The sequence below is a fragment of the Oncorhynchus gorbuscha genome, linkage group LG13 (assembly GCF_021184085.1).
Source record: "Oncorhynchus gorbuscha isolate QuinsamMale2020 ecotype Even-year linkage group LG13, OgorEven_v1.0, whole genome shotgun sequence".
NCBI lineage: Eukaryota > Metazoa > Chordata > Actinopteri > Salmoniformes > Salmonidae > Oncorhynchus > Oncorhynchus gorbuscha.
The window spans coordinates 29,428,359-29,441,536 of NC_060185.1; the positions used below are offsets into that span (position 1 = coordinate 29,428,359).

The 13,178-nt window shown below is 42.0% G+C and overlaps 1 protein-coding gene across 1 annotated transcript in view; it reads right to left on the reverse strand.

Moving 5' to 3' along the window:
• The window catches only part of LOC123992671 (mitochondrial intermediate peptidase-like), a 54,972-nt gene extending 43,893 nt beyond the window's left edge, over positions 1-11,079 (reverse strand). Inside the window, exons 1-13 of the mRNA XM_046294026.1 lie at positions 10,598-11,079; positions 10,156-10,329; positions 6,810-6,898; positions 6,637-6,723; positions 6,479-6,542; positions 6,193-6,375; positions 5,744-5,900; positions 5,338-5,386; positions 4,875-4,935; positions 4,657-4,709; positions 882-1,035; positions 669-746; positions 264-471 (exon numbers count right to left, since the gene is read on the reverse strand). Of these exons, the coding sequence (XP_046149982.1) occupies positions 264-471; positions 669-746; positions 882-1,035; positions 4,657-4,709; positions 4,875-4,935; positions 5,338-5,386; positions 5,744-5,900; positions 6,193-6,375; positions 6,479-6,542; positions 6,637-6,723; positions 6,810-6,898; positions 10,156-10,329; positions 10,598-10,747 (1,507 nt within the window). The 5' untranslated portion in view covers positions 10,748-11,079. The remainder of the gene's footprint in view (positions 1-263; positions 472-668; positions 747-881; positions 1,036-4,656; positions 4,710-4,874; positions 4,936-5,337; positions 5,387-5,743; positions 5,901-6,192; positions 6,376-6,478; positions 6,543-6,636; positions 6,724-6,809; positions 6,899-10,155; positions 10,330-10,597) is intronic.
• Between the last annotated feature and the right edge of the window lie 2,099 nt (positions 11,080-13,178).

Below are 13,178 nucleotides of genomic sequence, written 5' to 3' on the forward strand. Positions count from 1 at the left end.
TAAGTGTTCCCTTTATTTTTTTGAGCAGTGTACATAGGGACAATATAACGGTAACAGTGATGCTAAGTATCCGATTTTTCACTTTAAAACGTATGTCAAACAAAAACCAATGATTGCAAAGTTAAACAAACCATACAACTCTATGGACAAGGACGACTTGGACGTTTCAGCATCACTCTGGAATTACCCATAAGCACAATGCTAGGCTACAGCTGCTAAAGTTAACAGTTCAACTCTGAGAATGTCAGATGAGCATGGCTGACCTGTGATGTGTTGGTAGCGTGTGCGCCCTAGCATGGAGTGCATGGCATGACCCATCTCGTGGAACAGGTTCTCCATCATGCTCGGCGTGAGCAGGGTGGGGGCGCTCTTGGTGGGATGGGGCAGGCTCAGCATCAGCACCACTACAGGCAGCTGGTACTGTCCGCTCTCCTGGCACTGCCGCCCACCACGGATGGTGAAGTGGCAGTCCTGAGGAAGGGAGAGACAAAGAGAACATTGAGGCCCTGCCTTGAAATACATTCTATGTACTGCTGGTTTCAAGATCAGTGCTACAGGGCCAGAGACTTTTTTATTTTGAACATGCTAGCTAACTTTTTTTGATCTACTGAAACTCATGTAATCTTTAAAGAAAGCCGGTTGCGTTGCGGGTGTGAGGCTCTGTCTACCTGGTGAGGTTTATTTGCTCTGTGGAAGAAGTCACAGTAGATGTATCCCAGCAACCCCTCTGTCTCATGAACTACAGCCTGGACAGGAAGTGACAAAACAGTAGACTTAGGAGATCACACCATAGAAACACAATTTAGACTATGTAATCACAGCAAACAAATTAATGCTTAAACACTAGGAACATTTGAATAGTTATATATATATTTTTTTACCAGTTTGCGGACATCATCATTCCACACCTCTCCTGCACTTGGATGTTCAGACATGATAGAGACTCCATAGAGCTTGGTGAAGAGGCTGTTCAGGCCCTCCATACAAGACCCCAGAGAGAAGTAGGGGCTGTAGAGGCTGGGCTCAATGTTGTACCTGTAACCAAAACACAACCACAATATGACAAACACTTCAGCCTAATCTCAGTTGTGTGACTGTGACAAGCTACTGTAGACAATTGCTGGAATCTCATACTAAAACCAAATGGGCATCTATTAGCAAGGTTCCGTAGTTATTGATGGTGTTTTACAGATTCCTCTTATTTCCCCCTAAAGCTACTTGATGCTCTGATTAACACGTGTCATGCTGACTCTTCGGACTAACGCTCTCAGACTAGCAGACATAAAAGGGGAAGCCCTATCAGTTGATCTGCAAGGCTCCTGTCAATCTTGGGGAGCATGCACAATTACTCACTTCTGGCGTGGACAAAGCAAGCAAATTTAAAGCAAGCAATGCCTGCCCTGGAGGCATATCCAAATGTAATTTGGATTGAATTAAAACCAGTGAGAAGCCCATTTCCTACGCCCAGCTTTACAGACATGATTACCATGATGTGGCCTTCTTGCTTGATGTACAGTGCATTCAGAAAGTATTCAGACCCCTTGAATTTGCCACATCTTGTTATGTTACAGCCTTATACTAAAATGGCTTAAATAAATACAAATCCTCAATCTACACACAATACCCCATAATGACAAAGTGAAAACATTTTATTAAAAAATATTTTTTTATTTATTTACATAAGTATTTAGACCCTTTGCTATGAGACTCGAAATTGAGCTCAGGTGCATCCTGTTTCCATTGATCATCCTTGAGATTATTCTACAACTTGGAGCCCACCTGTGGTAAATTTAATTGATTGGGCGTGATTTGGAAAGGCAAACACCTGTCTATATCCCACAGTTGACAGTGCATGTCAGAGCAAAACCCAAGCAATGAGGTCAAAGGAATTGTCTGTAGAGCTCTGAAACAGGATTTTGTCGAGGCAGAGATCTGGGTATGGGTACCAAAACATTTCTGCAGTATTGAAGAAGTTTGGAACCACTAAGAATCTTCCTAGAAATGGCCGCCTGGCCAAGCTGAGCAATCAGGGGAGAAGGGACTTGGTCAGGGAGGTGATCAAGAACCTGATGGTCACTCTGGCAGAGCTCCAAAGTTCCTCTGTGGAGATGGGAGAACCTTCCAGAAGGCCAACCATCTCTACAGCACTCCACCAATCAGGCATTTATGGTATATTGGCCAGAAGGAAGCCACTTTTCAGTAAAAGGCACACAACAGCCCGCTTGGAGTTCGCCAAAAGGCACCTTTAGGATTCTCAAGCCAAGAGAAACAAGATTCTCTGGTCTGATGAAACCAAGATTGAACTCTTTGGCCTGAATGCCAAGAGTCACATCTGGAGCAAAACTGGCACCATCCCTACGGTGAAGCATGGTGGTGGCGGTATCATGCTGTGGGGATGTTTTTCAGGGACTAGGAGACTAGTCATGATCGAGCGAAAGATGATTGGAGCAAAGTACAGAGAAGTCCTGAGCGCTCTGGAGCAGGTTCTCAAACTGGGGCTAAGGTTCACCTTCCAACAGGACAACAACCCTAAGCACACAGCCAAGACAACGCATGAGTGACTTCAGGATAAGTCTCTGAATGTCCTTGAGTGGCCCAGCCAGAGCCTGGACTTTAACCTGATCGAACATCTCTGGAGAGACCTGAAAATAGCTGTGCAGCGACGCTCCACATCCAACCTAACAGAGTTTGAGAAGATTTACAGAGAAAAGTGGGAGAAACTCCCCAAATACAGGTGTGCCTAACTTGTAGCATCATACCCAAGAAGACTCGAGGCTGTAATCGCTGCCAAAGGTGCTTCAACAAAGTACTGAGTAAAGGGTCTGAATACTTATGTAAAAAAAAAAAAGAATTTTCTTCTAAAAACATGTTTTGCTTTCTCATTATGGAGTATTGTGTGTAGGTTGATGAGGGAGGATAAAATATGTAATCAATTTTAGAATAAGGCTGTGACGTAACAAAATGTGGAAAAAGTCAAGGGGTCTGAATACTTTCCGAATGCACTGTATATGGGACAAAGTCTGCTTTTTCACCGACTGCTAATGGAATAATAGCAGTAATCATATGATATTTCCTAAAGACTATTAAAGGGAGTAATTTATACTATCTTGCACATGATGTACTACTGGGCCTTCATTTACCACACTTAATCTGAAACTCCTTTCAGTAGGACATGAACATTCTCCAACTGACTTCAGTAGGAACTGCAAACCACTAATGCTGCTGACTAAGAGAAAAAGGGCAACAGGAGCCACTTAACGGTGGTGGTAACTATGGGCAACCAGCCATCCCTGGGAACCGACCGCATTCTAAACCCGACTCCTAACAACCAACATAGCACACCAAGAAGAGGGCTGAGGGGAAAGTGATTCGGAAACAGATTTTCCTCAGTTAAAAGAAGAAAAAAAACAACTCTCCAACATATCTCCCCCTCCTCAGACAGAGGTTGTGCCAAATCCCATTGTGGAAACAGCCATTGAGTCCATCCCCCAGGACCTAGAATGTCTGCATTAAAGCTTTAATAAACCGTTAAGACTTATTGGTCTCTGGTGAGCACCTGAGTGGAAAAGCAGTTCATTAATAATGTCCGTAAAAAGACGACACGAGACCGGCGCAAAACTGGAGACGCTGGATGTGACCAACCACATCTCCCATTCACTCAAACGTTCACAGCAGATTAGGCCTTTCCACTTCTCCATCTGTAAGTCATGACATTTATGAATTACCCTTGACAATAAAGATAATACGCTTTCTTAACCACCCAAAGCCCATTAATCAGCATTAAAACTGCAGAATATATGACACACACTAGAACAAATGCATAGGGTCTCAAAAGATAATACATAATATTGTATATGCTATTGGAGATATCCTTTCCCGACAGACTAAAATGGGATTTACTCCTGCAATGAGTTCAGGTTGAGTTGGGTCCTCACTGTATTTTGGATGGTTCTCATCTGCCTAACACATTCAAACTCTGTCTTTCTATACTGTAGCATGGAAACAGTGATTCAGGTTGCATATTCTAATCCATTGTTTTGGATATGTTCCATCACATAAATAAAAATGACAGGGAACATGTATTACGCAAGGATAATTAATTCAATTATATAAAGGCAGAGGGGAAAAGCTTCAGGTAAAATGAGGTGACAGCGCAACTGAGCGCAAAGAAAGTTGATCCAGCTTGATTATATTGAAAAGAATAAACGAAGACTTACGTAGCTCCCATTTATTTAACCTTTATTTAACTAGTCAAGTAGTTAAGAACAAATTCTTATTTACAATGACGGCCTACACTTGCCAAACCCGGACGACGTTGGGCCAATTGTGCGCCGCCCTATGGGACTCCCAATCACAGCCTGATACAGCCTGAATTCGAACCAGGGTGTCTGTAGTGAAGCCTCTAGCACTGAGATGCAGTGCCTTAGACCGCTGCGCCACTCGGGAGCTCCCATGCTCCTCTCCTAACACAATTGATACCTGGGAAGACCGGTTAAAAAACAAAATGATGCGCTGCACTGAAATACAAAGTTGCCACCCACCCCAACTACAGACAGATAGATAGAAATCAAACAGATTTAGCTCATTGACAGTTGGCAGAGAATAACTGGATGAGTTGCTTTGTTTGAATAATAGATCTAGGACTGTAATACTCACCTTTCAGCACGCAACACACCACTGAAGTATGGAGGATCCCATGGCATAAGCTCCTATGGAAGATAAACATATTACTAATCGCTTGCGACAAGAATAAATAACACACCACCATTTGTATTCACTTTTTTTCATCTCACTATGGACTCATATCTTTATATGTACATTGCTACATTAGCTGGAATATAAATATTTATAAACGACGACAAAGCAGTATTTACCGCATTAAGGGGGTTGAGTTTTGTCTTCATGTCTTTAATCATCTCAAAGTCTATTGCGGTTCTGTATGGGAAGAGATTTCAAAAGAGTGGCTGATATGATTGCTAACTTCACTGTCAGGCCTAATTCAAATTCAATATGTGAAAAGTGTATTCATCAATTTAACAAACTATTATTTCTGCTTTATAGTCAATTCTGTGTCCAAATAACTGGATCTCTGAAAGCTCCAGCATATAAATTGGAATTCAAACAATTTTTTCCAAACCTTCACTTCACTAAACTTATAAAGCTCTATCACTCTTTCAAGGTTATATCGTCACCTTGTGGTAGAGAGGATACATGTCAGCTTTTCAAGACAAGGTGGATTATATATTTCCTTATAGCTATATACTGTATATAAGGTGAACAAATTGTGTTGATTTTGGCATAGCTCATTTTTTATTGTACTTGTATTATGTGCTGTACCTTTCTGAGAGTTTGTCCGTCAGTAGCTGGAGGAAGTTCATCACTGTCTCTGTGGGCAGAAGGCGGACCATGTTATCGTAGTCACACACAAAGGCTTTATCATTCCCAACATCAATAGTGTAGCACAGTTGTAGTGTAATATTCTAACTGGGTGATTTGTTTGTGTTTAATAGATGGCATTGTTTGAATCATTCATTCATTCATGTAAACTGCTGGTAAACCTAGTTGAACAAGTATGTTTACTAACTTGGCGGTATCTGGCTGAAATGGTAGTCATGGCTAAATATCCCTCCTAATCATACACTGAAGCACTACCAATGCTTATACATATGAATCCAAAAAAGGCCAAAGGTTTACTAATTGAAGTGAAAGTCATTGTTGGGGGACAGAGGCAGAAGCATAATACCTGGGGTTTTGGCCATGGTTCCCTGTAAAGCTCTGTGTGCGTAAGACTCATATCCCACCAGTTTGGCCAGTTTGTTCCTGCATTTCAACAGCTCTTCCAGACACTCCATCAGATCTGCATTTGGGTAGAGGAAAATCTTATAGGCAACCTCCCGAACCTGAAAAGAATGTCAAAAGCATGTGTTTCAGGTTCTTCACCCCTTAGCCATCCCTATCACAGAGCAACCCTCCCAGGCATGGAGCATCAAATAAAATCAGGACAAAAATCAGGAAAATGCAGGACAGAGAGAGTCTGACTATTACTTAACAATAGCATTTCACACAGCATTAAGCAGCATGAAGTAGGCATTTCTCCAGATAGACTGCAGCGCTAGCAGTACAACTGGATATCTTGTGAGATTGGCGCTACCAGGTGGTGAAAGAGAGAAACATTTGCAAATGAAAACATACCAGGTCATTAGAGGACTCAGCATGTAGACCCCCAATCTGAATGAAACTGCCCTCCGTTGCAAAGTGGCAATGAATGTGCTCAGGTATAGCCGACTTTGCAATTCTGTTTGGGAGGTGAGAGCCCATAAGAAACTCATTGTTTAGATCCAAGAGCTTGACGTGAAGCTTGACAGCCTCTTTCCGCTGCAAAATGTAAAAGTCAGAAAAGAGACAGTAAGGAGATGAAAGAAACATGTGACAGGGGTGGTTATCAACACACTAAAAAAAATTAAAAGGGGTACCTTACCAGTTTTTCATCCAGATGAATTCCACTGATCGCAAAGTCAAACATGAACAGCTCAGCCACTTTCCTAGGTAGACAGAAACATTTACATTACCTGAATGAAACTGTCAAGTCTACGCTAAATTAACTACCGGTAAAATGATTTAGGTTGGAGGGCATACCTTGTTTCTGGGTCCAACTGAGCTAAAACTTCTTTGTTATCCAACAAATTCTTTAAACTTCTACAAAGGTCAACATTGGTGTTGAGTCTGTGAGATAAACAAACAGTGAAGAATCATTATGCAATATGCCACTCAATAACATATTCTACTAGACCTAGTTCAATGGCACTTACTTTTCTACAACTGTGCCGATCTCTATACATGTCTTCTCTGCTGCCTCACGGAAGGACGAGTCCGGATGTGCCACTTTCACAAAGTCAGCCTGGTTTGGGGAGAAAAATAACTGTACCTGTCAACTTAAATTGATTGTTTTTTGACTCCATCTTGTGCTTTCTACATTAATAACAATAAATATATACAGTACTAGTCAAAAGTTTGGACACACCTACACATTCTAGGGTTTTTACTATATTTTTTTACTATTTTCTACAATAGTGAAGACATCAAAACAATGAAATAACACCTATGGAATCGTGTAGTAAACAAAAAAAAGTGTTAAACAAATCAAAATATATTTTATATTTGAGATTCTTCAAAGTAGCCACTCTTTGCCTTGATGACAGCTTTGCACACTCTTGGCATTTTCTCAAGCAGCTTCATGAGGTATTTAATATGGGTGGGGAGAACAAGTATTTGATACACTGCCGATTTTGCAGGTTTTCCTACTTACAAAGCATGTAGAGGTCTGTCATTTTTATCATAGGTACACTTCAACTGTGAGAGACGGAATCTAAAACAAAAATCCAGAAAATCACATTGTATGACTTTTAAGTAATTCATTTGCATTTTATTGCATGACCTAAGTATTTGATCACCTACCAACCAGTAAGAATTCCAGCTCTCACAGACCTGTTAGTTTTTCTTTAAGAACCCCCCTGTTCTCCACTCATTACCTGTATTAACTGCACCTGTTTAAAAGACACCTGTCCACACACTCAATCAAACAGACTCCAACCTCTCCACAATGGCCAAGACCAGAGAGTTGTGTAAGGACATCAGGGATAAAATTGTAGACCTGCACAAGTCTGGGATGGGCTACAGGACAATAGGCAAGTAGCTTGGTGAGAAGGCAACAACTGTTGGTGCAATTATTCAAAAATGGAAGAAGGTCAAGATGACGGTCAATCACCCTCGGTCTGGGGCTCCATGCAAGATCTCACCTCGTGGGGCATCATGGATAATGAGGAAGGTACTACACAGCAGGACCTGGTCAATGACCTGAAGAGAGCTGGGACCACAGTCTCAAAGAAAACCATTAGTAACACACTACGCCGTCATGGATTAAAATCCTGCAGCGCACGCAAGGTCCCCCTGCTCAAGCCAGGGCAAGTCCAGGTCCGTCTGAAGTTTGCCAATGACCATCTGGATGACCCAGAGGAGGAATGGGAGAAGGTCATGTGGTCTGATGAGACAAAAATAGAGCTTTTTGGTCTAAATTCCACTCGCCGTGTTTGGAGGAAGAAGAAGAACACGAGAAACACCATCCCAACCGTGAAGCATGGAGGTGGAAACATCATTCTTTGGGGATGCTTTTCTGCAAAGGGAACAGGACGACCGCACCGTATTGAGGGGAGGATGGATGGGGCCATGTATCGTGAGATCTTGGCCAACAACCTCCTTCCCTCAGTGAGAGCATTGAGGATGGGTCGTGGCTGGGTCTTCCAGCATGACAACGACCCGAAACACACAGCCAGGGCAACTAAGGATTGGCTCAGTAAGAAGCATCTCAAGGTCCTGGAGTGGCCTAGCCAGTCTCCAGACCTGAACCCAATAGAACGTCTTTGGAGGGAGCTGAAAGTCCGTATTGCCCAGCGACAGCCCCGAAACCTGAAGGATCTGGAGAAGGTTTGTATGGAGGAGTGGGCCAAAATCTCTGCTGCAGTGTGTGTAAACCTGGTCAAGAACTACAGGAAACGTATGATCTCTGTAATTGCAAACAAAGCTTTCTGTACCAAATATTAAGTTCTGCTTTTCTGATGTATCAAATACTTATGTCATGCAATAAAATGCTAATGAATTACTTTAAAATCATACAATGTGATTTTCTGGATTTTTGTTTTAGATTCCGTCTCTCACAGTTGAAGTGTACCTATGATAAAAATTACAGAGCTCTGTAAGTAGGAAAACCTGCAAAATCGTCAGTGTATCAAATACTTCTCCCCACTGTATATTTAACTAGGCGAGTCAGTTAAGAACACATTCTTATTTAAATGACAGCCTATACAGGCCAAACTCCCAAACTTTTCTTGTCGGATCTAGACGAACCACGTAGGTCACCTATTTTGGATTCAAAACTGCGAATTTCGCCGAAAGGTGACTAGTTTGCATCCCTGATGATGAAACTGTCTATCATGAGGACCGCCACAGGAAAGGAAGACCCAGAGTTACCTCTGCTGCAGAGGATACATTCATTAGAGTTACCAGCCTCTAAGGGGTGATAAATTGCAGCCCAAATAAATGCTTCAGAGTTCAAGTAATATAATAATAATAATATATGCCATTTAGCAGACGCTTTTATCCAAAGCGACTTACAGTCATGTGTGCATACATTCTACGTATGGGTGGTCCCGGGGATCGAACCCACTACCCTGGCGTTACAAGCGCCATGCTCTACCAACTGAGCTACACAGGACCACAAGTGACAGACACATTTCAACATCAACTGTTCAGAAGAGAATGCGTGAATCAGGCATTCATGGTTGAATTGCTGCAAAGAAACCACTACTAAAGGACATCAATAAGCAGAAGAGACTTGCTTGGGCCATGAAACACAAGCAACAGCCATTAGACCAGTGTAAATCTGTCCTTTGGTCTGTCCTTAGATTTTTGGTTCCAACCTCTGTGTCGCAGAGTGGGTGAACGGATGATCTCCGCATGTGTGGTTCCCACCGTGAAGTATGGAGGTGGTTGTGTGATGGTGCTTTGCTGGTGACACTGTCAGGGATTTATTTAGAATTCAAGGCACAGTTAACCAGCATGCCTACCACAGCATTCTGCAGTGTTATCCCACCTCATCTTGTTTGCTCTTTGTGGGATTATTATTAGTTTTTCAACAGGGCAATGACCCAACACACCCTCAGGCTGTGTAAATGCTATTTGACCAAGAAGGAGAGTGATGGAGTACTGCATCAAATGACCTGGCCTCCACAATCACACAACCTCAAACCAATTGAGATGGTTTGGGATGAGTCTGACCGCAAAATGAAGGAAAAGCAGCCAACAAGTGCTCAGCATATGTGGGAACTCCTTCAAGACTGTTGGAAAAGCATTCAAGGTGAAGCTGGTTAAGAGAATGCCAAGAGTGTGCAAAGCTGTCATCAAGGCAAAGGGTGGCTACTTTGAATAATCTAAAATATATTCATATTTACACTTTTGGTTACTACATGATTCCATATGCATTATTTAATCATTTTGATGTCTTCACTATTATTCTACACTTTAGAAAATTTATAAAATAAAGAAAAACCCTTAAATGAGTTGGTGTGTCCAAACTTTTGACTGGTACTGTATACATCTTACCAGGTCTGCTACTTTGCACAAGCTGTCTGAGAGTTGGTCAAAAGTCTCCACAGTAACAGCTCCAGGAGGGCTGCTGCAGACTTTATCCACCAGCTCCTGTGTGTCCTTCAGAGCCCTTTTAGTGGTCACCTCGAAGCCAGCAGGGGAGCTCAGCTCTGGGACTCCAAACAAGCCCTGTGAAGGTTTTAGGATACCGTTTGACTACATTATGTGGGTTGGAATTTAAAATACTGTTACTAGTCTAGATTAAATACTATGTGAACAGAAAAATCTGACTATTAGTTACTTTTCTTGACTGAAGGACAAAGCAGTGCTTGTAAAAAACAGTATAGTGACAAGTGCAAATCAAATACAGTAGTGTTAGATAAAACAACAACTAGCTACATCACATAGGCTAAAATACATTTGGGAATACTGTAGTTTCATGACTTGATTAACATACCACATTTTTTTCAAACAACTCAAGTCTTCTGTGAGGTTTGGCATTGAAGGCAGCTCCTACAGGTGACCAAGTGGTGACATTTCTCCTCCATATCGATGGCCATATCCCTCTGTGTTTTACAATGTAAAGCAAACGCTTGCAAGCTGACATGATAATGCACTTACGTTAATTAGCGATCTACAGATGACTTGACTGACTAACCCACTGACTCGGCTAGTACTGTAAACAATGGAGAAACGACTTCGAGGACATGCTAGCTAACGTTAACCAATAATTTAGCTACCAATCCACTTTGAATGATTAGGCTGAAGAATAAAGTTAAGTATTGTACACGTAAAATCCAGATATCTTCAGATGGGTTGATAGCTAACTGTCCAGTCATAAACGTAAAATGTGTTTTTAGCAAGCATTTGGTAGAATTTGACAGTCAAGCGAACAGCTTCCACATGTTAGCTAATGATTGGGAAATGCATTTTTGTGCTGAAGAATACTATAAATTGATCAAAATGTATATTGCCACATTGACTTGATCAACTTGGCAATACATTAATATTCCAAAATATGTCTTAATGGTGCGGAATGGTAGGCATAACTATAAATAATTGTTTTGTCTGTAACAGATAGCATAATTTATACCGAAAGTGCTGAAAGATTTATAAAATGGGTTTATGCTTCGTTCATGTCCTGTCGGAAACTTGGGACCTCCGAATTAAAATGAACGTAGGATATTTGCGTAGAGCTTCCTATTGGTTAATTCTGAAGGTGTTATCACATATAGTCCTCTTTAAAATAAACGATCTCAGTACTCTTTACTGTGAATTCTGGTGTAAAAAAAGAAGCAAAATAACTCTTATCTTTGTATCCACACTGCCCTTGCCTTTGAATGAGGACTCACATTTTTTACCAGTTCACTTCACCTATTTTTGCATTCCATCAGAATGCGTTATTAGACAGCTAGATATAACTAAATCAAATCAAATGTATTTATAAAGCCCCTTTTATATCAGCAGATGCCACAAAGTGCTTATACAGAAACCCAGCCTAAAACCCCAAACAGCATTGCATTGCAGATGTAGAAGCACGGTGGCTAGGAACAACTTCTTAGAAAGGCAGGAACCTAGGCTGTGTCTGGTGGAGATATGAGTACCAGAAGATAATAGATTGCAAATAAATTAAAATATGATAAATAATTGTAATCAAAAAGATACTATTAACATTTACATATTATTGGTAATAATAAATAACAGAAGAATAACTGCAGATTAAATCATGCTGTAAAAGGGCCTCCCGAGTGGCGTAGCGGTCTAAGTAACTGCATTGCAGTGCTAGAGGCGTCACTGTATTACACCTGGCTGTGATCTGAAAACCCAATAGGGCGGCGCACAATTGGCCCAGTGTCATCCGCGTTAGGAGAGGTTTTGCCGGGGAAGGCTTTACTTGGCTCATCACACTCTAGCAACTCCCTGTGGCGTGCCGGGCACCTGCAGTCTAATCTCGGTTGTGTTTCCTCCGACACATTGGTGCGGCTGGCATCGGGGTTAAACCAGCGGGTGTTAAGAAGCGCGGTTTGGCGGGTCATGTTTCGGGGGACGCATGACTCAACCTTCGACTCCCGAGCCCGTTAGGGAGTTGCAGTGATGAGACAAGATTGAAAAAGGGGGTAAAAAAGAATTGTGCTGTAATTGAAAATTGTACACCCCATGTAGGCTACTGCCTCATTAAGAGCTATAATTGATTTGGACTCTCTTGTGATTCTCACCAAATATGTTGGTGTCTTCTCACACTATTCAAAACCTACAATCGAATAAAAGGTTTATGCAGCTTTCTTAGCCTAAAGATCACATATTGTAAACAAATAATCTGAACTAAAACTCATATTTAAGAATTTCTGTGCATCCTTGACAATCACTAATCAATAGGCCTGTCCAAAAACAGCACCCATATTTTTCTGCCAACCTGCACATCATCAACTTCTCTCTTTTGTGGCACCAATGTGAAAGGGTGTATGGTAGAGGAAACGGTGTTGCAGTCTAGTGATCACCGCCAACTACGAGAGAGCCTATAGGGAGGTCGGAGACCTGGCCGTGTGGTGCCAGGACAAGAACCTCTCCCTCAATGCGATCAAGACAAAGGAGATGATTGTGAACTACAGGAAAAATAGCACAGACCACGTCCCCATTCTCATCGACAGGGCTGCAGTGGAGAAGGTTGATAGCTTCGAGTACCTTGGTGTCCACATCACCAACAAACTAACATGGTCCAAGCACACCAAGACAGCTGTGAAGAGGGCACAACACAACCTATTCCCCCTCAGGAGACTGAAAAGATGTGTCATGGGTCCTCAGATCCTCAAAAGGTTCTACAGCACCATCGAAAGCATGGTTGCATCACTGCCTGGTATGGCAACTGCTCAGCCTCCGACCGCAAGGCACTACAGAGGGTAGTGCGAACGGCCCAGCACATCACTGGGGCCAAGCTTTCTGCCATCCAGGACCTCTATACCAGGCGGTGTCAGAGGAAGGCCTTAAAAATTGTCACTCCAGCCTCCCTAGTCATAGACTGTTCTCTTTGCTACCGCACT